At 41.2% G+C, this 25,919-nt stretch overlaps 1 protein-coding gene across 9 annotated transcripts; it reads left to right on the top strand.

The window, feature by feature from the left end:
• The first annotated feature begins 332 nt into the window (after nt 1-332).
• gigyf1a (GRB10 interacting GYF protein 1a) lies at nt 333-25,913 on the top strand. Of its 9 annotated transcripts, none has more exons than XM_062444295.1 (26): nt 333-551; nt 5,326-5,990; nt 6,105-6,168; nt 8,670-8,799; nt 8,954-9,049; nt 9,291-9,408; nt 10,116-10,224; nt 10,654-10,856; nt 12,205-12,437; nt 12,612-12,729; nt 12,859-13,035; nt 13,494-13,648; nt 14,234-14,396; nt 14,493-14,794; nt 15,440-15,540; nt 15,696-15,796; nt 15,898-15,971; nt 16,159-16,296; nt 16,604-16,825; nt 16,979-17,199; nt 17,490-17,647; nt 17,836-17,999; nt 18,812-18,856; nt 19,226-19,370; nt 20,058-23,341; nt 23,470-25,913. In XM_062444295.1, exons 3-25 carry the CDS (start codon nt 6,134-6,136, stop codon nt 20,123-20,125), a joined length of 3,276 nt encoding a protein of 1,091 aa, XP_062300279.1. In that variant the 5' UTR covers nt 333-551; nt 5,326-5,990; nt 6,105-6,133; the 3' UTR covers nt 20,126-23,341; nt 23,470-25,913. The 9 variants fall into 9 exon arrangements, with proteins under 9 accessions (XP_062300279.1, XP_062300284.1, XP_062300283.1 ...); XM_062444300.1 differs by having other exon boundaries at nt 12,609-12,729; nt 14,493-14,716; nt 15,702-15,796; XM_062444299.1 differs by having other exon boundaries at nt 12,609-12,729; nt 14,493-14,716; nt 16,607-16,825.
• Nucleotides 25,914-25,919: the final 6 nt, after the last annotated feature.

Genomic DNA, 25,919 nt, shown 5'->3' with positions numbered 1-25,919 from the left:
TCGAGCATTTTGTCGCAGACTGAAAAGTTCATGAAACAACTTTGAAGGCAGGTTATGTATTATTCTGTGACGGCTCTTTTTCTGTTTTCGATGTACGCCTTTGTTAATACAACTTCATGTTGAAATCTACACTTTAGACTACTGGTTAATTGAGCCCATTCAGCTACGACGCTTCTTCTTTATTTTCTTATGAAATGCAAAAGTGTGGTCCACCACGGCAATGTCCAGGCGGGTAAATAGGGGTGTGTTTGCTCTGCTACAACATTGGTTAGCCGCTTGTCAATGTTCAGTCACGTGGTGTCACACGGACGGCCATGTTTCCGAAACACAAACAACAAGAAGAGCAGCGAGCAGCAGCCAGCAGACACATAGTGATACGCAGCAGCGACCGTAGGAGGAGAGGGGCAAAAAAAAAAATACATAAAACACAGAGCACGACTTTCTGAAAGTACGATTCTGTCGAGTGAATACGTTTACAGTGTTTAAAGAGACCAATGCATACAATATATTGGCTGTAGACACGCCGGTCTGGTAGCTACAAACAGTAAAAGGTAAGCCGTGGTTTCCTCTTTGCAGCTTGTCTTTTAGCTAACGGTAGCTAACAAGCTAACATCTTGCAGCTCGGATGAGTTGGGATTTAATAGTGGCGAGGTTTTAAAAAAACATTGCTTCGGAGTCGTTTTCCAATTAAAAGCCTTTTGTTGTTACTGGCGTTATTTTAGTTTGGTTGTTTTCATTGTAGCAGCCCGAGGTGAACACGGACAGCAGAGTGGAGGTGGTCGTCCCCGCACACTGGCGGAGCAGGCCGGGGAGTCTCTCTCCGCCCCCTCCGCCATCATATCTGGTGTCATTTGAACCTACAAGCCAAGGCCTTAACGATCAACGCATACCTTGTGCTAGGTTAGGTAGCAGGCTAGCTAACACATCTCTGTTATGCAACAGAAATATGATATTGTGGGTCAAAAAAGTAGTGTAATCATCGATGTATCTTTCTTATCCCATCAATCGAGCTGCTGTAGTTAGTTTTGAAAGACGAACAACGTACCACGCAGATGAATCTAGCAACCATTAACTGGTGCTAATGTCAACTTGAGCTATTTTGTGCACGTTAGCCATCTTTCCTAACAAACAATTGAGTGTTTTTACCATTTTAAAGTTGCAAAATCGGTAGTTTTAATGATAGCAATTAGCATTGTTTTACATTGTGCATAGCCGCCGCTTGAATGAGTATCCCGCCACGTTTTTGAAGAGCAAAACATTTGCAAATATTCAAATGCACTAGAAAATACATATTCTGTTAACAACATTATTCCTGAATGACCTTGCTTCAGTTTCCTCGGTGCAAACTTGGCGCTACACAGTAAAAGATGTCGTTTATTTGCCGGTTGTGGCCTGGAGTCTGTAGTATAGTAATGTATTAATGCCCCGCGATCTTTACAGATGTGAAGGGTTAAGTTACATTTTGTACATTGTTACGGTGCTCTGAATTTCTGCTCTTCGGTTATTGGATTTCTGCTAGTTCTTTACTAATTATTTTCACTCTCATTGATATGATTTTCAACCAGGAGTGCTATAAATGAATGACATTATTTTCTTATTTCAAATCAAACATGTTTAAACCAGAGCCTAACTGATGCTGAACTTTAGGGCCAATACTGACTTTAAGGTGACAAAAGTACCTGATATTAGAATATACACAAACACACTTTTTTTTGGCAATGGTCCTTCAAATCAAACACTTGTGACAAACGCGTGTGTGATATTTTACAGTTTAATGATAAACTTTATTGTATTAAATGGCATGGCACTAAAACATTAAACGTTACAGTGAATGTTATAATTATACATAAAAAACAAGTTGTAACCAAAACAGCCATGTATTAGGCTTAGATTAAGAAAAATAATCAAATGCATTACATTAAATTATGCCATTATAACTCTATAAAGTAAACTATACTGATCTACTTGTGATAGGCCAGTATTGACGGACTGATACATTGGTCGAGCTCTAGTTTAAACCCAATGCTCATTAAATTACACTACTATCAGATAATACTTAGATATTTATGAGGCGTTCCTGACAGTTGACTAAAATGAGCTCATCAACAGTTGTGGCAACCAGAGCTTTGATGAAAATGGTATAAAAGTCTTATTCAACCCTGATGTTGTTATCCCAATTTTTCCACCATGATGGTTTTGTGTTGTTACTTAAGTTAGTATAAAAGGTGACATAACTACAATACACACACGCCATATACCCCCCCCCCCATCCTCCCCCTCCAAAAAAGAAAAAAAAAGTAATATTTCAACAAAATAGTATATTGTTGTAAACATGCATATATTGCAATATTATTTAATGTCGTTTGAGCTACTTGGAAAGTACTGTTAAAATACTTTGCTGCCATCATGTCATTCCGGATTTTCTATCATTATTACACAGTATTAATAATTATAAATTGCACTGAGACATAATGAGTTGCAGAAGTTTTAACACTAGCAGTAAACAGCACAGGATCCACTAGTGTTGCTATTAAAAGATTTTAAAAAGCCAAGACTGCCATCTACAGTCAGGACACGTTTCCAAAATCAAATTGTTGTTTACATTTGATTTTAAAATGATTTAATGCATATAAATGGTGAGCCTGCCATATGCTGATATAACATAATGCCAGTGGGCACCCAACTTGTATTAAAAGCTCACTTTTCCACTTCTTACAATAAAACCCCCCATTTAAGTAAACATGGATTTGTGAGCAATGCTAAAAAAGTATCATGTGTAGTATTACAGTTCATATTTTGTGTTCAAATTCAAGTGTTGATTTGCCTCACAAGATACCTCTAACTAGTGTGAGTGGTTGTGTGGTGTAGGGATGGCTGATTAAGGCATAAAATGTTTTTAAGCATTTTGACATTGATGATGTTTGACACTATTTGTAAGCATGCACAATTGTGTTACATGTGGGGGTCGTTGAGAATTAAATACTTTTTCCAGTCAGTCCTTTTGCACACTCAGTTAAACCGACACGTGAGTTGAATTCTTTTATAGAAATTGGCTTCAATGTGGTCATGAAATGGGTTGTTTTTCACAAGCTTAAATCGTTAGGCATTGCATTTCCATAAAAATTCCCCAAATCTACAGAGTCAGGAAAATTAATGACATTAAAAATGATATTTATCCAGCATAGAAGTGTTACAGGGCTTTTACCAAGCGGCTGCAGGGAGTGGACAGTGACTTAAATGGTTGGAACATTATGTAATCTTTTTAAAAAATAGACGAATGAGAACAAAATTATAAAGTTATTAATTTCTCTGTTTTCAAAAACCGAAATGGCATGTATCAATAACTGAACCAAACAGGCTAGGTCTGAAAGCATAAGCACAAACCAAAGTTTACAATCATGAGAGAAACGTAATCAAACCTCTGGTCAATCCAAAACAGTGTTCCTAGATTACACTGGGAGACACATCCTGCATCCACTGATGAGGAGCTTTGGTGATCCAAGAAATGAAATGGAGAAAAAAAGTTTGTGTGACTTTGTGTTTTTAAACATCCGAGCAGCATCAGATGGATGATGCCAGATGACGATGGGCATTTGCTTTCATAGACTTTTTTTTCTATTTACATCTTAGTGCTGTGATTCACCAAACAATCTAACAGCCTCAAATTGATGTTGTGCAGTCCAACACAAATAGTGTCCAAGTTTTTATTAGCATGCCATGTTGTGTTACATCCCATAAACATACACAATAGTTGTTAAGCTAAAGTCGCCTTTAGTTACCTTCTGAAACTGAAACAGGTTTCTGAGCTTTTCTGTCTATATTTCCAAATGAATTGGACAGTAAAATGTTTTGCAAAGTTAAAGCAATAATAATTTCATTAGTGTTAAACAACTCCTTTAACAGTGTACCAGTGGCTAAGACTCATAGTAGAGATGGGTGATATAGATAAAATCTATCAGTGTATATGTGATTTTATACCAGGCAAGATGCTGTTTATAGATAAAATAACCAGATTTGAAGGTCTGTTTTTGGCTAATCCTTTGAATTCCATCACATTGATCACACTGACAGTTTATTTTCTATAAAAGAGTACGGCTCATTGTCAGCATTGCAGACAATGGCCTGATAATAACACTGCCAGAGGTATTTAAAGAGAAAGATGCCTCCATATAACTGGTAGACAAAACATCTGGCTGTCACCCAATCTGAACTCGTCGGATATTTTACCAACCCATAGAGCAAATGTAATTGGCCACAGCTGATAAGATCTGCCAGTGATGAGTTATTTAAGCCTCTGAAATTGACAGTCCCCTGATACCCTTTTAAACCACATTTAATGCTGAGAAACAGTAATCCTAAGAACAAAACCCCCTCCAAGTTTTCATGTAAAGAGAAACTCACTTGTTAACTTGGTGGTTTAAACTATCTTCTGTTGAATTGTAAAATACATTTTTCTTTAAAGAAAAGGAATGCAGTTGAATCACATCTTGAACTCAAGTGGATGTCTTGCTGGATATTGTGCGTTACAGAGTGGTACTGCTTGAATGGGAAAGCTAACACAATCTTCATGATGGTAAAAGGGAGCAAAATAAGGTCCAGGTTTAAAATAACCCCAATTATCCAGCCAAGACATTGGTATAACGTGGTGGATAATGGTAGCTGGCAGGCCAAGCAGGTTTCTGTCTGCCAGCCTCTCATTTGTGTATCTGTCAGTACTAACTGTACTTGAAGCGATGTTTTATGTGTGGTAAATATGACGGGAAAACAGTTACAAATGTACGGGTGCGGAGTTCATATCATATGGACGCTGTGTGCATGTACGAGCATTAACCCGAAGAAACCTGGTTGCCTGGATATCGGTTCAGTTGCCATGACATCTTGAGGAACTATTCCTGACCAGCTGCAATGCTTTAAGAAAGACCTGGTTCACAGCATCACTGAAATAGAGTCTTATAATTTCTGGATGGAAAATGTTCAGTGAGAAGCAGAAACGTTGGGCCGTGATTGAGCACTAGACTAGAAATAGCTCGCCATCACATTTATCCAGCGAAGGAATACCACAGTGTTGTTCTCTCAGCTCAGTGCGCTATACAGATTGATCAAATTGGGCCGGTGCCTTTCAGTGAGTCTGAGGCACGCCGCCTTGAAAATAGCGTGTCAATCCAGCGCAAAGGAAAATCGAATTAAACTTCCTTTCCTATCACAATACAGGCAGACTGCCAAGTTGTGAAAATGCATCTCACAGACAGTTGATTTATTAAGTGTATGTTTTTGGTTGTGTTTGATTTCTCTAATCCCCTCTCTCAAACTGTTTGTTTTTTTCAGTGGTGCAAAGGGAGGAGGACAGGAAATAAAGGAGTTACCTGGAGGGTCTCCGTCAATCCACATTTCAGTTGGAGCGCGAGGAAAAGGCACAGGGAGGGAGAGAGAGACAAAGAAAAAGGAGAAGAGGAGTGCGAGTCGCGTCTGCTCTTGGCAGCTGTTCCAGCAGCCTGTTTCATTGTTTCGGCTGTTATTTCGTTCCTGCGTTACCTTTTTTTGATGAATCAGTTCATATTTTTAACTTTAATGTGAGATATAACTGCTGTATATATATAAATATATATATAAAAAAAAAACACAAACAAAAAAAAAAAGAGAGAGAAAACATTATTACTAGCAAGAGTGTTTTATTTTGTTCCATCGTTAATTTCCAAGGTTCTTTTCGTTTCTTTTTTATGTTTAACAACCTTTTTCGGCTGTGAGTAGCAGGAGCTTCCATTCTCCAAACTATTGTCAAAACCCCCTTCCTTACCTAGTTAGGACCTGATAACCTGGTATTCCTCAAGCACCTGAAACTGGCAGCTATTCTCTTTGTGTCTGTGTGTTTGGGGAGCTCTGTGACCACAGCTTAAGCACCACTCAGCCTTCTAGTCACCTAAGCCTAACTAAATCCAGCCAGCTCTAGCCTGGTCCAGCCCAGTCCAGCCTGCTCCGATCATCTGGACAGGGTAAGGAAGTGGAGTCTTGGGCGGATGGCACAATTTAATTCTTCTCCTTTTTGGAATGCATTTATTATTCTTCACATTTCATAACAGAAAATCGTTTGTTTTTTCCCTCCTCAGATACTCAGTTCTGTGTGGACGTGAGGAATATGACTGCTGAGACTCTTAACTTCGGCCCAGAATGGTAACTGATCAGATTTTGTTCTTTTCTTTTGTTTTTTGTAGTGAAGAAAAAGAAAAAATGCATGTGATTGGTTTAATTTTGTCAACATTTGAAAACTAACCGAGTTACATGTATTTAGTAACTTCTTGATAATACATGGCCTTCTTGATTGTGCTTATTAAGTTTCAAAGCATTGTACTACATGTCTTGTGTGTAAATTGGATATCACCACCTGCTAGTGAGAGTAAATGACAGGCCAGGGCGTCAGACTGGGATTCATTTTTCAGACAACGAATATTCACAGCAAATATCATGTAAATCTGTCCTTATAATATAAAATAAGTTACTCTTTTACATATACTGTTTAATTTCCCCGGTCAAATCAACAGCTGGAAATCAGGACTGTCAGTAAGACATTTAATGAAACAATGGCCTACATTTACAGAGATAATGGTTAGTTACTAATTGATTTGTCATAGAATATAACTGATAAATTGGTTGAGTCATTTTTCAATTAAAATGCCAAATAGCTTGTCAAATAGACAAAGCAATTTAGATTCGCTTTCAATTTTTTTTCACTTTTTCTGACATTTTTACAAACACAGCCATTAACTAGGACTATAATTGGCAGTTCAATTGATAATGAAAGTAATAGTTAGTCCAAGCCCTGGCACAAGAGACCAACCAGCATCTCTGTCCTTAGCTGTGCCATCAGGAGGGATGAAATGCATACCAGTAAATATAACTAACCACATAGAAATAACAGTAATAACATTTAATGACTTGGCTTATGCATTTTTCTGCGTTCAGTTGAAGCTTTTAAAGACTAATTTCTCTTATAATTACTAATGGTGGTGAAAGCGTTTAGTTTTTTTTCTTTACCTGAAGTCAAAATGTAGGTACTCTGACAGCAGTTTCCTGTCCATCTCTGTCTCCTTCTCTGCTGCTCCTCCTCCTGCTGCTCCTCCTCCTCCTCCTCAGCAGCGAATGTTTGTGTAGCGATTAATGGGAGGGGTAGCCTCCAGTTTGGTAGCATGCCATCTCTAACGGCCTGTGACTGCTGTATGCATTCTTGGTGCAGCGCCAGCCTCCCAGAATATTTCTCTCTTTACACATCTGCAGCTGCTTTCCTCTCAGTGGCCCTTGTAGCCCCACATTTATCCCTGTACCCCCCCCCCCCCCCCCCCCCATTTTTTTTAACACAGCTATAGAGTGGTCCGGTTCGTGCGCTGACCACATACAGCTGTCTGGCCGGAGTGTTTACAAGTCTTTTTAATGCCTGTTAGCGTTCCAAAATTATTTCAACCATTTGAGATTTAGCTGGCAGCGGAGCCGGCAAGTATGTTAGTCATCGTGGTAGAATTCAAAGGAAAAACCATCTGCCAAGAATTTCAATTTCTGTAACATCGTTGAGGGCAGCCTTTGCTATAAGGCTACAACACTCCTGAATGATCATTAACTTAAGTGTATGGAAGATCATCTGCTTCTCAGTCTGAGCTGCAGCCCAAGCGGGAGATCAGTAGATCCCATGCTTGCAGTATTTGCGGTGGAAGCTAAATTTAGTTAAGATAACTACAAGTAAAGCAGATACTAATATGCAAAAATATTTCCTAGTACCCCACCCACTGGCTTGTTTCCTCAGCTCTCCTCTTATTATGCATAATAGTCCCTGCTCCACTTATTTTTACCGTTTTTGATTCGCCGCTCGCTACCAGCTAGTCTTTCATGATGCTTTCTTTCCCTCATCAGTATTGCCTCCACCTCTTCCAACCCGCACCCACCTACACATCTCACAGAGGTGCATATGGTTTTGATGTGGGGCTGTAAGTCAATGACACACTTTGTAGAGGCATGTGAATGGAGCCCATTGTTAAACAGCAGGCCTTGGAAGCCGGCCTGCTAGTAATAGCTTTTTAAAATGAAATCTTGAGATTGGAAAGCTAATATATCATCCGCGTCGAGCCAAGTGTATTCCGGGGGACCTGCGTAGGTGGATGGTTGATTTGTTACAGAACATTTAGTAAATTCTTTTTTCTTTTTTCTTCTTCTTCTTCTTCTTTCCCTGGTGCAAGATGGATGCTATTATTTTCTCCAATTCACATTAAAAAGGAATTCTATTGCAGTTTCACAATAACCCTCTTTTTTTTGTACTCAGTGCCAGCAGGGGATTTCACACCAAAAGCTATTGAAAGTGATTTTTCTGCATTAAACTTTAGCTCAAGTCAGTAACCAGGAAAAATACTGCAAACCTGTAGCTTTAAAAGTTCAGTCTGTAATTTGAGAACAGCACCTTCCTGTTGAAACACTGACCTGACTAATAGCTTTGATTACCTGTTAAGATGATTCCTCTTGTCTTTTCATACTATTGAATACTTTCTACACTTTTGCACCTTCCAAAAAAACCAAACATTTGGAGCAAAGTCATACCTTTCATAACTCAAAACTAAGACATCTGTTTGATAAAGGAAATGCTCACATTGAAAATACATGTTACTAATGTCCAATGATCTGTCCTCACCCAGGCTCCGTGCACTGTCCAGTGGGGGGAGTGTGACATCCCCCCCTCCTTCCCCCGCCATGCCAAAGTACAAGCTGGCCGAGTATCGCTACGGCCGAGAGGAGATGTTAGCACTTTATATCAAAGACAACAAGGTTAGTGGATAGAACTCTCACAGTACCATACAACATGATGATTTTGCTGAATTTCAACAATGTTGAGGAAGTCATCAGTGCTAAAAGTGACAAAACATGTTCTAAACACCAGCGTACAGTCATGCATAGTGCTGTTGTTGTTGTTGTTGTTTAGGTCCCAGAAGACATGCAGGATAAGGAGTTTGCTGCTATTCTGCAAGATGAGCCCATGCAGCCACTGGCACTGGTGCCTCTCACTGAGGAGGAGCAGGTGAGCCACACACACCCACACACACACACACACACACACACACACACCCACACCCACACACACCCACACAGCTACACTGATACCTACAAATGTTGAACTATTTCAAACGGTCATGTGGTATCTCACCGTGATACAACCTCTGCTCCAAAGCGAGTCGTTCAATTGGTTGACAAATGTGGCTGCGAGCTGACATTCCTAACATTCCTTTCTTTTTGCTCTCTCTCTCTCTCTCTCTCTGCAGAGGAACTTCTCCATGTCTGTGAACAGTGTGGCGGTGCTGAGGCTCATGGGAAAAGGGGTGGGTGGGGCTGCCCCGGCCGGAGTGGTGCGAGGACGAGGGGCCACACGAGGCGGTCGAGGTAAGACTAAAGAGGGAAAAAAATGTCACCCAGACACCCATTAGGAAAGCGGAAAAAAACACGGCAACAAATAAAGCACAGCATTGATTCAGCCTAAGTGCAGTTATGATAAATCCACAACCACTTACACTAAAGCTAACACGAGTCCAACAGCAACAGAAATGCTGCCCCAAGCCTGAAACTACAATGGCTGCATGGCTTTTATCCAGGGAACTTAAAAGAGTTTATTCAAGCCAACCACTGAAGTGTTTATTTCCCCTTTTTCTTCCACCATCTTGACGCACCACACTTCCTCTTGGCCTGTCTAAATAGTCGTCCTTTTGTCCAGCCACACCTGCCTAAAACCACGGGGCTTATGAACTCACCTTGCACACACACAACACTCCACTCGTATGAATGGCCAATGTAAACACTGGCCGTCCGGTTCAGGACAGCCAAGGACGCAACTGAGAAAAATGGTGCCATGTGGGTTTTATAATTTGTGTGCACGTTGGTGTCTGTCTGCGACTGTGCTCGGCTCGAAGGGGATTCAAGGTAATTAAATAGCTGTGTGTTTTTTAAAAGTTGTGAAAGCGTTTTATAAGGCTGATTCAAGGGGAAATACAAGAAAGGAGGAGAGGGAGAGAGAAACAATATATGCACACACAGCGTATTCTTCTCAAATGGCAAGTCGTCGAACCTACGTGTGTTTGTGTGTGTTTAATCAGGCCGAGGCCGTGGTGAAGGTGGATTCTACCAAAGAAGTATTGAAGAAGCGGAGGTTGGTTTTGGCCGCAGCGTCCGAGAGATACATCGCAGCCAGAGCTGGGATGACCGGTAAGGAAACCAGCACACACTAGTGAGGATGGGTTGTAGTAAATCATGGCTCCAAGCGCTCCATTGCGTAGTAGAAGCTTGTATTCTCACTGCTGAGAGGAGCTGTCATCCAGAGTAATGAACTGAATAATCCTCTGTGGTATTTTTGTAGCTTTTTGCTCTCATGGTTTAATTTATCTCACTTAAGCAGGAGTCTTCTCTTATCTGCTTAGACTGAACAAAAGCATCTGTTTGTTGTATTTTCTAAGCAGTTTTTCTTTTCATGGGGGCCAGCTTCAAATGTATAAATATGGGATATGTGTAGATGAGATGTAGGTTTTAGCTGGTCAGATTTATCTAGGACATAAACTAGTTCATGTTTCAGGCTTGTTTTTCTCTGTTTATCACTTCACTGATATGAATTACTCTTCATTTCCCTCCTTTCCTCAGGGGTGAGCGTCGATTCGAGAAGCCGCTACGGCGGGAGGTGGTGCGTCCTGGCTTTGAGGAGACTGGAGGTCCCGGGGGCCCAGGGAGGAAGGAGTTTACAAGGGCTGACAGCGATAATTGGCGCACTCTCCGCGAGGAGCAGGAGGAGGAAGAGGGGGGGGAGCCGGGCACCAACTGGAGACTCGCTGGACCCCGCAGGGATGGTACGATAAATACAAACGTTTATCTATTTATCGTAGCGCTGCCTCAAACTGTGTGTGTTCAAAATCAAAGCTACACACGAGGAAAACACAAAGGCCTCATGTGTTTTTTGTTTAAATGCAGGATGGGCAGACCACACACCTCTCTGATATTTGATTCACCAGTATGGAGGGAGAGTTTCTGTTAGCTTAGTTTAGCTGCAATATAAAATGTGTTGCTGGTGGTTTTAAGGGTTTAACAACTAGTGTGCTGCTATTTTAGTGCCATTGCTCAGTCAAAACAAGTAAAAGGAACTTCCTGAAATAACTGATCAACACAGATGATTCAGTGAATACTGAAGGCTACACAGTAATAGTCAATGCTGTAAATTGATTTTTTTTTTCTTTTTTTTGTTCACTGCTTCACCACTATATTCTTGTCTTTTTATACACGTTATAAACTCGGAGCCAGAAAAGGCCTTAAATCTATCAGTGGCTCATTTGGAAGCTGTTGTCACTATTTTTAAAGGGTAACCTTGTTCAGGGATTTTCCGATTAATGAAGGTAAAAGATTTCATTGAATGGCCTGTACAAAAAAAGATCATTATGTCTGCATTCTGGAAGAGCTACCAAATCCACTGTTACTTGTCTAGTTATGTCACAGTGCTTAGTTTTAGTGAAGGTTATCCTTGAAAAATGTTTGGAAGATAAAAGACTTGCATTCCCTTAACTTCCTGTTCTGAACAGTTCATGACCAGATGTGCTGCTTGATTCAGAACTATCTGAAGCTTCTGCAGATCATTTATGTTTCACTGGACTTTTTAAAAAGCCCATTTAGCTATAATCTAGTGCAACCTGCCCTGTGTAATTACCCTGAATGAGAGCCAGTTTTTTTCCATATGTGCATCTGTTGAACTTGAAATAATAAGTAAATTGGTTCTGGGTGATCCAATTTTAATCAAAACATCTCCCAGAGCTCACGTTTAAATCAATGAAAAATATTAAATTGTTCACTGTACTGCCTCATCATCCTCAAATGAGGCCAAACTACTGTTAAATGTTGTAACCCACCTGACAACAGATGTGTTCATGTTATTGGCACACCAGCTATATGTAATATTCTTATGTCGAAGTAGCTTAAAGACAGTTAAATCAAAAGCAGCGCTAAAATCTAATAAATGAATGAAATGTACAGTTCTAACTTACAAAGTAGCTATAGTGACATCTAGTGGCAGTAAAATGATCTCGACAAGGAACAGCAGCTTGAAAGTTTTTAGGCTTTTTACTATTTCTTTTGATATTTTAATGGCTGTTCTGATTATTGCTCTGACAGTGTCTTAACTAACAGTGGTCCATTTCTTCTCTCTGTCAGATGGTGGTCCTCGCTCAGCAGGCTGGCGGGACCACAGTGGTCCAGGAGAGAGCCGTCGAAGGAAGTTCGATTTCGACTTCCGGGACTCTGACGGTCACGGTGGTAGCGGCCGCCGGCGCGCAGGCAGCGAGGGACTAGAGGATGACAGGGACGGCCTGCCCGAGTGGTGTACAGATGAGGAAGACGGGGAGATGGGCACTTTTGACTCCTCTGGAGCTTTCATGACTATGAAGGTGTGTATTGAGGAAAAAAATTGAGGTTATATTATTTTCAATTCCACTCTTTGAATTGAATAGATGTTAATGTTTGCGTGAAGTGTTTTATCCAAAATGGGGTAATCTTGTCTCTGACCTCATGAACGTTTGTTCCACTCTTTTCTCTTTCTCGTGGTCCTATTCTTTCAGAAGAGCGGAAAGGAGACAATCCTGGAGGAAGAGTTTGAGTTTAAGGGGATAGAGGAGGAGGAAGAGGAGGAGAGCTTCGCTGACATGGAGAGGAACAGTGCTGACGGAGACAAAGACAAAGGTGAGGAAAGATTCTGAATTGAAAGATTTGATTATTCAGAACATGTTTCCTCCCCTGTTCCATCCAGTTCTACCTAGTCACAAGCATTTTTTAAATTTGCCTCCTTTCCGTCACTCCTCACCTCCACAGAGAGTAAAGAAGCCGGCTCTGCTTACATTGATGGGGAGACAAAGCCAGCATCACCCTCCACCTCTCCCCCTATCCACTGTACCCCTCCATCCCTGGAGCTCCCAGGAGGCCCAATGGTGGACAACACTCATCTGAGCAACAGCCACCCTGCTAAGGCTTGCACTACAATTTGTGAAGGTACACCTACCTCGATATCTATTGTAGGGAGGCATATTTATTGTACATTTACCTATCAGTTTAACCTTGTTGAGGGAAAAGTCAAGAGTAAGTGTTAAAATTGGAGCTTTATGATGAGTTAGTTTCTGACTGTACATTTACTGTAATTGAAATGACAGATCCTGAAGTCCCAGTGCAGTTATTTAAGAGCTTGTGACCTCGTACATTCAGCCAAGCATTTAGTCTCAGAGCAGCGAGCATGAGAGGAAATTCAGCCACGTTGATATTTTGGTTTGATATCCAATATGTTTAGCCCCAGTCATTTAATATCTTGTTTACTGAACCTGCTGTTCTTGTTCAGATACAGAGCCAGTAGGTGGCTCTGTCTCTCACATCCAACATCATTATCCCACAAATAGAACAACCAAAAATACGTCCCCATTGTTTTACTAATGTTTTGTTTGTTGTTTTTGTGTCAGACGCGGCTCCGGTAGGGGGCTCCAAGGCCCAGCTGAGCCCCAGCGTCTCCACTTCCTCCACTCTGCCTCCCCCACCCCCTTCCTCTGCTGCTCCTCTCCTCCCACTGTCTGGAGGAGACACCGAGGACGACGAGGGCATGAAGCACCTGCAGCAGGTTGGAAAAACAGGAGGCAACATTTAGAGCATCTGTCTCCGAAATTATGATTAACTCCACCGAGTGATCTCTTTTCCTGAGAGGTCGGCTGCAGCCAGCGATGGCTGTGCCGCACAACAATCTAGACTCATTATATTGAATGCACAATAAATGTGTAGGTGTAGATGTGTCTCAGAGACATTTGAGAACAAGTGTTTCATTATCACATGCTTGAATTGGAAAGAAACAAACACGTTTTGTAACACTATAGCCAACATCTGCACATTGATCATTAATGTAGGGACACCTTTAGCACCTCCAAGAGGCAAAGATGTCAACACTGCATACTGCAATATACTGTATCTCTTAATCTAACAGGCATTTTCAAAACTAGTATAAAATGAATGCTACAAGCGTGACTTAGTTTCAGTTTCCAATGTGCTGCTGTGATGACTATCAGAAAGTCACTGCAGCTTTATTTTAGCAGCTCTACCTGATGACTAAGCTGTATTTAAAAGATTAAAGCTGTTTAAATGTCTTAAATGTTCAGTCTAAACTTGCAAGGTAAACTGATGTGGTGTCATGGCAACCTGTGTGTTTGTATAGGAGGCAGAAAAAATGGTGGCATCACTTCAGGACACTTCTTTGGAGGAGGAGTGTTTCACCCAGACTCTGCAGCAGGAGAGCAGGAACACAGCAGCCGCTCTGCCGCTGTCTCACGAGGCCGCCATGAAGTGGTTCTACAAGGACCCACAGGGAGAGATCCAGGGTACACTCTCGCACTCCTACACGTGCAGACAGTATATCGGTTCATTATTACGGCTTTGTAAACTCATCCCCACCTCTCTATTCCACCCACACCCAGGTCCATTCACCACTGTGGAGATGTGCGAATGGTTCCAGGCAGGCTACTTCACCATGACCCTATTGGTGAAGCGGGGCTGCGACGAGGGCTTCCAACCCCTGGGGGACGTCATAAAGATGTGGGGCCGCGTACCGTTCGCCCCAGGGCCCTCCCCGCCGCCCCTGCTGGTGAGACAGCCACCACCAACGCAGCGCCCGCAGCCCACCCGGGGGCCCGCTGGGACTGTGAGTCAGAGCACAGCCAACATAGAGGATGGGAAGGGGAGGATGCAGAGGAGAGGAAAGATTGATAGACAGGTCACGGTAATAGACTTAAAATCAATCCAAGTTCAGTTTGAGTAGAAAGATAATGTGTTGTAGAAAAAGATGAATATTCCCTGTTAAACATTTGTACAAGATTGTGAAATGATTCCCACTTGATATTATTACACGTAACTTGCTTTTTGTACTGTTTATTGTGTTAATCCATATATTTTCCTCCTGAAGTCATTGAGTAGAAGTCCAGAGGAAGTGAGGAGAGTTATTAATACTCAAACTCATGAAACATATTTTCAGTGTCCTCTAGTAACAGTTACATAACTAGTTACATGTAAGCTTCAAATTGGTAAAGCAGAACAAGGCAGACTACATACCATCATTCAGTACATGAAGTGTTACACTACATATAGGTTACCATGTCCCTGACTGCCTTTAAATGGCACAGGTGCTAAGATAAGTGCATTTATGACAACCTATATTATTATGGGGAAACACCCAATTCACATATGCTCACTTTAAAACATCTATCTGAATGCACAATACACAAAACAAATTCTGTTAGGAAAAAACTGGACAGTTCTCTGTTAAAATGCCACTGTGAAAACTAACTCTTTCAATTCTTATAAAGGGATAACTGGTATCTTATGTATGATATTGACTGGCGATGGTCTCTTTCCTCTTTCTCTTCAGGGAAATCTGGACCAGGACCGCCTGAAAAAGCAGCAGGAGCTGGCAGCGGCAGCTCTTTATCAGCAGCTCCAACAGCAGCAGCTATTCCAGCTCATTAACAGGTGAAAGAATGTAGTACAGGTCAACCTACATGTCAGGGCTAGGGCGCATTTTAATTTAGTTTCTGACATTTTACACTATATGTAATTTTTTGTACATAAAACATTTTTTTCTTCTCGGGTGATTTACCTGTTGAGCGTTTCTGCTTATGTTCCAGGTGCAGTGAGCAGGGTATGATGCCTTCGATGAACAGGTCGATGTCAGTGCCAGATACAGGGTCCATGTGGGACATGCATACCTCAGCTTCACAGCCGTCAGGTACGAGCTAGCCTGTAATGTGTTGCGTGTGCATGTAAGTAGTGAAAAAAACAAAACCGTGATTATGATTTTAAAATGACCCCATTTTTATTTCCATGCAGGCGGTGAAGCCAGTCTTTGGGACATAACAATGAATCCTTCTACTCAGGGTCCAACTCTCGAACAGCTTCAAAAGGTGGGTTCAGTCATGAGATTTTCATCCTTAGAGCACACATTTCTTCATTTACACGTTTTGCTTCCAGTACCTACACCGCACACAGTCGGTCATGTCATTTTTATTGTGTTTTTAATCTAAGCACTCCAAAGAGAAACATTTTTTCTGCTTTTTTCTTTTACTTCATTCAATGACTTTTTCCCTTCAGCTCCAGCAGGAGAGGCGAGACGCTGAACTCAGGGCGAAGCGTGAGGAGGAGGAGCAGCGCAAGAGGAGGGAGGAGAAGAGGAGGCAACAGGAGGAGCAAAAGAGGAGGGACGAGGAGGATCTCTTCAGACGCAAGCAGGTTAGCCAAAGATTTTTTTTCCCCTTTTTTAATTTTATTTATAATAAAATTACCTGTTGAGCGTTTCCAAACACAGGATTTTGGGCATTTTTGGTGTGGACTAAGTTAAAAAAACAAAACATGCTATTCTGTTTTAGTTTTGGGGTTAATATATCCCTAATTAATTAAGGGATTAGAATTGGTAATCAGTATATTAATTATTATAGAAACACAGACTATCGGTGTAAGACTATATAGATTTATCACCTGGCTCTAGTGTTCATTAATTTATTTATTTGAGCTCTAAAGTGTTTGTCCTATCTCCCAGCAGTGTCGTCAGCAGCAGGAACTGATCATGAAGTTGCTGCAGCAGGCCCCCCAACAGCAGGGGCCTGGGGCAAGCAGCTCAAGCTGGAGCGGGGCCTCCTCCTCCGGGCTCACCAAGTCAGGAAAGACCCAGGCTATGGCTCTACTGGAAATGCAGCAGGAGGCCGAAAGGCTGCTGAAACAGCAGCAGCAACAACAGAGAGCCCAGCAGCAGAGAGAACGCGTGAGTTTCAGCAACTTAAAATTATATGTTTTTTTTGGTGGTTTGTTGTTTTGTTTTCATACAAAAATAATGACAGGCAGCGCACACTGTAGGCAAACACGAATAGAAATGTCTTTTGTCATAATGATGAGCTGGATTTCTCTCTGTTTCCAGCACTCCGGCATGTCGATGGGGAGTTCTTCCATGGGAGGTCAGTGGGCGGATGGCGTCGGCATGTGGGGCGGTCCTGGAGGCATGGAGGGTAAGGGTGGCAGCGGAAGCTCTTCAGGCAGCATGGGCATGTGGGACGAGGCTGTGAAGAACCAGGCCAGCCTGCGTGGCAACAGCAACAACAACATGGGTTTGAAGAGCAGCCGCAGCAGCCCATCACTCAGGTATGGGAGATGAAATTAAATGAAGTGAAATGCATTTTAATACACGCCCGAGGAATACTGATTGGCCCGTTGTAAACTCTGCAGCTTGGCTTATGTGGTTGCACCCATTATATTGTAACAAATATCTGTGTCATTGTAAAGTGACATAATTACCTTCTTCTAGCAGTCTGCTACATTTGTCATCATCTTTTTAGACCTAATGTGGCAAATATCATCGTAATGTTTTATATCTGTAGCTTTCAATTGAAGAAGCTAATAAATATGCACTCGACCCCGTTCGTCTTCTGCAGTGATCAGTACATGATGCGTCGGAAGCGGACGGAGGAGGAGGAGAAGCTGCTGAAGCTGTTGCAGGGCATGAAGCCTCAGGACGGCTTCACCACCTGGTGTGAACAGATGCTGCACGCTCTCAACACCTCTGCCAACAACTCCTCTTCCTCTCTGGATGGTAAGCTCCTCAGCTTTTATGTATTTGGCAAATTACAAGTGTGTGTGGAGAGTTCATACATAGGTGAGCGTCGCTTGTTAAATGCAACACATCTATAGCGTTTATACGCAAGCTCCCTCCTAAGTGGAATTTAAATGTGAATTAACCTTAAATGTTTTCCCTGCTATAATTAATACTTTTTTTTTTAGTTGCAACAATTGTGGCATACCTGAAGGAGGTGGAGTCTCCCTATGCAGTGCTGGACTTCATCCGGTCCTACCTAGGGGACACAGTGGAAGCCAAAGAGTTCGCCAAACAGTTTCTGGAGCGACGTGCCAAACAGAAAGCCAACCAACAGAGACAGCAGCAGCAGGTAGGCTTGTGCTCATAGGGTTTTTTCTGAAACATAACCTGTTGGATACACCCCCTCAGTTCAGTATCCCAAACTAAACAAGTAAAGAAAAAACAGACACTTTAACTTGGGCACAGACTTCCTTCTTTCTGTGCATTAGGAGTAGTTATCATGTCCACTAATGGCTGCTGTCATTGCTTAGAGACTAGAAATAAAACATTTTCACAAGAATCAGAAGTTATTCCATTTACTGAGCACACTGTGTCAACTGTGACTGTCTTCATCTAAAAAAATTCATTCCACTCTAATAACTGCTTCGGACTTTTTCTTCTAAGTGAAGAATGATAGTGGCAGTACAAAAGTTGGATACTAGTTTGCACCTGTCTAAGGTCAAATCAGTGAGGGTTTTGTCAGGAATGAATACAGCAAAGCAGCGTTGCTGTTCACATTCATGTCTGTACCTGTTATCTGTTGAAACATCACATATTTGTAAGTTAATTGGAGGTTACAGTTCTGATTCATTACCTAAACAGAGGTGTGTACATAATACTAGCAAAGTCTCCAGTCGAATTATGCGTTAAAAAAAGGAGTGTGTCTTGCAGAAACATGTACATAAAATATCCCAAATGACAACAAACTATAACGATGAAGTGATGAATGCCTTGTACATTTGATTCGTAAAGAGCACGTACATATTTGTCAATGCAGATTCCATATGATACATTGTTTAAAATACTATTTATAGGTTTCAAATTCCAACAATAAAAGCCTTTAAGCGTGTTGGACAGGGTTACCTATATAAATTCCTCCTCTCCTTTTCTTTATAATAACAGTTATCAAAGGAAGTGGCTGGATTGAACATGAACTTCCCTCTGCAGGTAACATACCTCCAACATGCCTCCATACAGTACACACAAACACTGAGCTGTCAGTGAGGCGGAGAGAGTGATTGTCACTGTGTTTGTTTGACACTGCTGTTACTACAGGCGTGACAAATTTTTTTTTCTTCTGATAACAATAACAGGAGATAACATAATAGACTCCACGTGCTGCTCCTTGCTTAGTGGACAAACAAGCCATTGTTGTTGCATTGCCCCACCTAGCAACTTTGAAATATTATAAGCTATAAGAAAGCAATATTAGTCAGCTGGTAACTGAAAGGCAGTCACAGTCACAATGTTCGACATAGTTTCATCTTAATTAAATTCCCTGGTCTTCTCCTTTTTTTCCCCTTCTTTTTCTTTTAGGACTCAATGCGAGGTATGAATCCAAGCACCCTGCAGTCCATGTTTCAAGCCAACCACATGGGCAAGGCTGGTCTCTATGACAACCAGGGGGGAAAGATGAAGAAGAAACAGCCCATGATGCTGCACTCTGACCCCAGCATCTTAGGTATGTCACCTTTGTCCATTTCCATACTACACATAGTAACCTTATCATATGAGTATGATGTTTAATTGATAGGAGCAACAGTCTGACATAAATAAAACACACTTTTACATCAAGGTAACAACTTAGTACACAAAACGAGCCCAAATGGAAAATGTGATCATCACCAAGACGTGTTTGCACCCATTCCGGGTTGTGAGAAGTCTGTGAGGCTTATAGAGCAAGATTATATCTGAAGGATTATATCTGAAGTTTGCTCTTGAAGTAGATGTGAACAGGTGGTGAAATAAATGGGATTTAGGTTAAGTGTTAGAATATGTGGTATAATTACAGATTTATTTAAATATAGAACAAAACCATGGAGAAAAAAGTGCACACTACCTCTTGTTTTGTTCTGATTTTATCCTGCACACGCTCCCTACTTTGTTTAAATGTGACCACTATCTTCCTTTTAAAAAAAACTTTTTTCATGTTAAAAAGTCCTACATAAACAAATATAAATGTATCCTCACATACAAAAATGCAACAGAACTCTTCAAATACTGTCTGGATTGTGTCTTTATCCCCTGCCTACAGCGTTAAAGGCAGCCCTGTGAACTCCCCTGTGTCCCGCCCTCCTCTGATCTTACTCTGCTCTTTCCGTCTCCCCTCTTTCTCTCTCTCTCTCTCTCTGCCCCCTCCCACCTGCAGGGTACTCATTCCACAACGCGGGCGACTGTCTGAGCCTGAATGAGATGGAGATGGTGGAGGATTACTGATGTGACGCAGCGCAGCAGCAATAGCTACCTGAGGCCTTCTGTCTTTTAATCAGACAAACCTGATGACGAATGTGCACTGCTGGGGGAAACGGGGGGTGGGGGTGGGGGTGGGAGTTGGTGGTGGCGGTGGTGGGAGTAGGAAAGGAGCGAGCGTGATGGGAGGTGCAGGGTGGAGGCGCCTGGATCTGCGCCCTCCCACCCTTTCCTCATCCCAAAAGGAGAAAAAAAAAGGGCTCCCTGCTGCACCAGTTGATCACTTGAGCAGGGGAGAGGGGGGGGGGGTGAGGTTAAAAGGAAGATGGGTATCCTCTGGCACTCAAAAGATTAAGCACCTTATACTGAACTAATGCACTTTATTGAGATGGGATTTGAATAGGTTTTTTTTTTTTTTTCCATGTGTGTATGTATGCGTGTGTTCAGAATCAATGCGCATATGGTGTGTGTGTGTTACACATTATCCGTGCGCATGTGCATCGGAACTGGAAGGGGGCGGAGAAACAGTCGTTGGGGGTGAACGGTCGGGCTGTTAGGTTTTCAAAGTCAGGGGGACCTTTAGTTGAAACCTTATCAGAGAGCAAATCCTTTCTCGAAAGACAAACACTGTTGATATTTCTCTTGTTTAGCATTTTTTTTACGTTTATATAAAAAGTTAAAGCTATTGAAAAATGGATTATAAAAAAACTTGAAGATTTGCACTTGCCTAAAAAAGAAATAACAAAAACAACAAAAAAAATCAAACAAATGGGGTTAGTTATAGAAGTGAATATTTTTGTGAATGTGTATGAATGACTGAGTGACTGATGTGTGATGGTTGGTTTGTGTCAGTAATATACCAGTCTGCACAATGTTTTTTTTTTCTTTCTTTAGTTGCTTACCAAGATGTATGAAACATAAGAGGCCATTTTTGTCTTTTTTGTTCAAATGTTAATTTTTTGTATTCTCATGTTAAGAGTGGTCGCGTGTTTGTGTCCCTTCTCCAAACGGGGACTCGATCTGTTTGTTATGAGAGTGAGTGTGTGAACGAACGAGAGAGAGAGGGCAATTGCACAACACATCCTTTCTCTCACCAGCTCTTCATCCCCAGATAGACGAAAATAGAAGTGCATACATTTGTAAATGTTAGCTTTGCGCTCATCACACGATGACCACCACTAGTTTATTTCCCTTTGCTTCTCCCTCCGGGGAGCTGTCTCTAGACCTGTGAGGACTAGAAGACAGGGCGAATCATGAGGGACATTACTGTGTGTGCATCAGAATGAGACTTTGTACGAGTGTGTGTGTGAGAGAGAAAGTGTGTGTGTGTTTTCAGTGTGCATGTTCATTTACTGTTCATAGAAATGAGTTAAGACTACAGGTACTCATTTTGAATACATGTGCTTTTTTGTATGTGTATGAATGCACATTTGTGCCTAAGAACTTGGATAGGGTGCGTGGCCATTGAGACATTAACTCTTTTTTGAGAGCGAGTGTGGCGTGTGTCAGTGCTCAGCACAGTGTGTGTAAAGTATGTAAGTTTATATCGTAAATATTTGTAGTTCAGTCTAGGGGTGATCCATCGGAAGGTTAGTCCAGTCTGTTTTTTCCTGGGGTGTGATCACGTTGCCTTTTGTCAGCTCTCGAACTTGTGAATGAAAGGTGTCGAGTTTCTGACTCTGAAAAAAAAAAAAATACAGCATCTTAATGTGCAAGTGCACAGAACGGTGCATGACATGTTAGCATATTGTGTTACTTCTTCGTTGTTGCAATTTGATAATGACGAGTTTTCTTTTTTTAATGAAAAATATATATGAATATATACATTATATACAAAGTTTAAAAAGTATTTGGACTAAGATAATGAGCACTTGGGGCTGCTATTTTTGTTGTGTGTTTTTAATTTTTTTTTTTTTCCTTAATTTGTTTTTCATTTTTGTTTCATTATCGCCATGTGAAGTGTGTATTATTTCTTTCTTAAGAAAAATATTGAATGTATTCCAAAAAAATGACAAGAAACCCGTGCTGATACCAGATTTTTTTTTTTTTTCCTCAGAAGATTTCAAAAATGGAAACAAAATACAAAAAAGCTTCAAAGAGTTTAGCGAGGTCTTTTTTTTATTTACACAGTGGAGAAGAAAAAAAAACTCGGGATGGATACAGTTGAACACACTGCCTCTACAATCCTGGTCGTACAAGTAGTGACTAAGAATTAAAAGAAAGGACTCTTTCTATTCCATACTGGAGCTTTGGTTGTTTACAAACCACATGGATATCCGTGGGTGCAGTTTTTTTTGTTTTTATTTTATTTTTTTTCCGTTCCCACATGAGACGGGTGGGGTTTGCAAGTGCGCTTCTGCCATATGGACATTGAGTGGTGTTTTTTTTTTTTTTTGAGGAAGAGTGGCAGGCATCACAACAACATGGACAAGATCCTCTAACTGGACTTTTTTGTGTGGTCGTGGATCCTGAGACTTGATGATCAACCACGGAGCAAAGGCGGGAAAATCAAGGATCGACTCTGTTTTGTGTAGAACGGAGTGCAGGGCTACAGAACCCTAGAGGGAACTGAGAGGGCAATATGAGTACACCTGGTTAGTGCGCTTGTCCTCACCTCAACCCTCATAAGCACTCACACCCTGCCCTCACCAACTCACCTATGCACTTTTGTTCATTCAAGCTGTGAGGTACCATTTTGGGGATGGGAGCACAATTTACAACAGGAGGATTGCTACGACTTTGACAAAGTCACTGAAAAGATATTCCCAAACTGAAATAAGAGACTCGAGAAGGTTGTCTTCTCCAACCTCCTGTATATAACCATATTTTTGTATTACCTTTCTGAGTAGAAAGAAAAATGGATGAAGGAAAATTCATGAGACATTGATTATATGGAGTGAATGTTCTTAAAAAAAACCCCAATCTTTTTGAATATAGTTTAAGATAGACTCGTGGTGCATTTCCCTTATTTTGCCAGTAACCCTGAAACAATCGGGGGTGGAAGGGAAAGCCACATGGACTGAGGTGTTGGACATGCTACAGTGGCTCCAAGACTGAGTGATAGCTACTTATCAAAATGGATGTTGCAGTGGCTACAGATGTCCCCACCCAAGAGTGTTTGATCAACAGACAAAGTTTAAAAAAAAAAAAAAAAGGCAGTAATGGTTTCGAAGAGCTGTTGGCAAGGACACTTCGTCTCCCAACCTGCTGCCTGCCTTGAGAGCCGTAGAGTCCTTGGCATTGGTAAGATATACTCGCTTAAGTGTAATTTGGCCTGTTGTCGGCACACACGAGTGACCTTATATGATAAATGTTCTGGCTATCCTTGTTGCAGTGTGGTGATGATCTTGTACTTTTCTGTCTTCCCACAGGAGTTTGGCTGTGCTTCATTCGCTGCCCTCTGCGAGGAGCATCTAATCTACAGCCAACCCATGAACCAGTTAACCCTAAACCTATCCTTTTGAACTAAAACCCTAAGAAACTTTTCTGTCTTGACCTTGGACTGGGCAGGCCATTGGCATTATCAGTTGGACAGTTACCAGATGAAGTTACAGGTTCTTATCGACCGTGGATCCCATCTGGGTTTGGAAGTGTTAGGTTTGGGATTTGATCGTGCACTCTCCGCCAAGGAAGAGGATAGAGAGGCACGATCTGCTCAGATGTCGTCATCCTCCTCAGCTTGAAACTCTCGGGCGGCCGCGCGGAGGTCTTCTTCTAACCAGCGGGATGGAAGACCTGCCCTCCCGCCCAGATGTCAGAGACCGAGAGCTGGGGTCGGGGTTGGATGGACACGGCTGAATTAGATCTAAGCCGCCACAAATCCCTGCAGCTGTAGAACTGGATGAACTGAAGAATTGTACAAAAAAAAAAAAAAAGACTTTGAAACATAAAACACATACACTTAGCTACACACCACATATATTCTAGAGTGTAAAAAGGAGTTGCAGACACACTACATGCACACCTACAGCAGAAGCAACATACACTCAGTTAAAATTGGCTCTCCTCTTGAACCACATCTACACACATAACAGGGCTACATTAGTATCACATCACACAATAGAGTTACACACACACACACAAGCGTCAATGCTCATCACTATAAACGCTGAGCCTTGTAAATAATGTAAAAGTTTGTGTTTTGATTTTTTTTTTTCTCATAGTGGTTTTTGCTTTATTTCTCTGTTCAACATGCCTTAAATTGTATAGTTCAGTCCTGAACAGCTAACTGAAAATGTTCTTGAAACGACGCTGAGTTTAAGTTGGACACAACCTTGTTAAATACCTTAAGTGAAAAAAAGAGGAGCTTTTTCTACAAGACTGTTTTCTGTTGACTAACAGAACTGTCTGTTCTGTAATAACCTGCTACATGTACATCTGATCAACGGGAAAGTTACTAGTTAGCTACAGAATAGAGCAGCAAGCTGTTCTCGACTATTATTTTTGCTGGTTGTTGGCTTTTTTTGCCCTTTTGGTTTCCTTTCCAATGAAGAGTGGATTTGTTCAGATTTCCTGTTTAGATTATTGCTGAAGGTGCAGGCTTAATAAAGGGCTGAAGTCTGTACTGTGTGGAGCTGAACTAACGGGGGTGCAATGAATAAGAATTAGCTTGAAGAACAGACTTGTTGCTGTGTGACAAAAGATTGCAGTAATACTGTTGGATATTGCAACAGATACCCGGATTAAGACTATACTGAACCAGAGTGAGAGGTAATCCTCAATTTGAGATACAAGCTGGGGCTTTTTGGTTCATTTTTTTACACTCCGGGGGACTTTTTTTTACAGTTTTGAGATGATGTCTCAGGCCTGTATTAGAAACATGATTGTTAGGGCAAGCTTGCATTACTTGTAATAATTGTGGGTTTTGACACTAGACCTTGTGAAGGGGCAGAATTTGGCCTATGTTCTCTTTCAACCATCTCTGATGGCACCGACTAGATAAGGAATGGACCAGTCAGTCATGTGTTAGCTGAAGGGAGATTCCATGCCAGGAAATTTTGGAAAGTGTCTTGTATATCTAATTGGATTTGACAAATAAGTGCTTTTAGTCAACCATTCATTTTTTTGTACCATAGATAATCAATATGGAGTTTTTAATCCAAGTAGCATCTGATATTCATTGATTACCATCAGATAAGAATTGTAATAAACTTTGTATATTTGTCAGCTGGGATGGTGATGGATAGTTACCTGTCATAGCTAACTGTGTTTACTAGAGTAGCCACAGCCTCTAGTGTGCCATAACTGTTTAATTGATACTGAATTATACTAAATGGTTACCAAGTTTAATGTATCAGATTCCAAAACAGAGAAATTGACTTTAACCAATGAGTATGCCATCAAGTCTTTATTTGTGAATGACTTTAAAAAAAACTAACCTTTTTAAACACTGATATTGGGTGGTGCTAGTTGTTGGTCAGTCTGTCTGTCTTAAAAGGGTAAAACATAGTTGGCAGTTTATTGTACTGCACTACAATGGTTTTTATGATTAGATAAACTGCAGTATTGTGTTCCCAAAAAGCCCTGGGTGTTTGGTCGCAGCCTTTTGAAAAGATAACGATGGTATGTAGTTGATCTCCTGGTTCATTTGTCACTCTGGTAGTTGTCGTTCCAACAATATTGATCTAAAAAAGATATGATGACAATGATACCCCAGTTAGCTCAGCTCCTTTGCTTTAATAAGTCTTTGAATGTTGTTGAAAAATGACAGCGTACATGTAACGAAACCCTTACAGAAAAGAACAACTGAAAGATATGTAAATAGTTTTTGCTTTTTGTTTGTTTGAAGAACAAAATAAATACTGAATAAATAGCATTTAGC

Source organism: Scomber scombrus, chromosome 23, assembly GCF_963691925.1.
Source record: "Scomber scombrus chromosome 23, fScoSco1.1, whole genome shotgun sequence".
Lineage (NCBI taxonomy): Eukaryota > Metazoa > Chordata > Actinopteri > Scombriformes > Scombridae > Scomber > Scomber scombrus.
This window is presented reverse-complemented; position numbering and strand designations above follow the sequence as displayed.

What these genes read in the sequence shown, in the direction of transcription:
- gigyf1a (XM_062444293.1), top strand. Translation starts at nt 6,134, where the DNA reads ATGACTGCTGAGACTCTTAACTTCGGCCCAGAATG. An exon ending in CTATTCCAGCTCATTAACAG is followed by an intron (nt 15,541 to 15,695) that starts GTGAAAGAATGT and finishes CTTATGTTCCAG; the next exon opens with GTGCAGTGAGCAGGGTATGA. An exon ending in ATCTCTTCAGACGCAAGCAG is followed by an intron (nt 16,297 to 16,603) that starts GTTAGCCAAAGA and finishes CCTATCTCCCAG; the next exon opens with CAGTGTCGTCAGCAGCAGGA.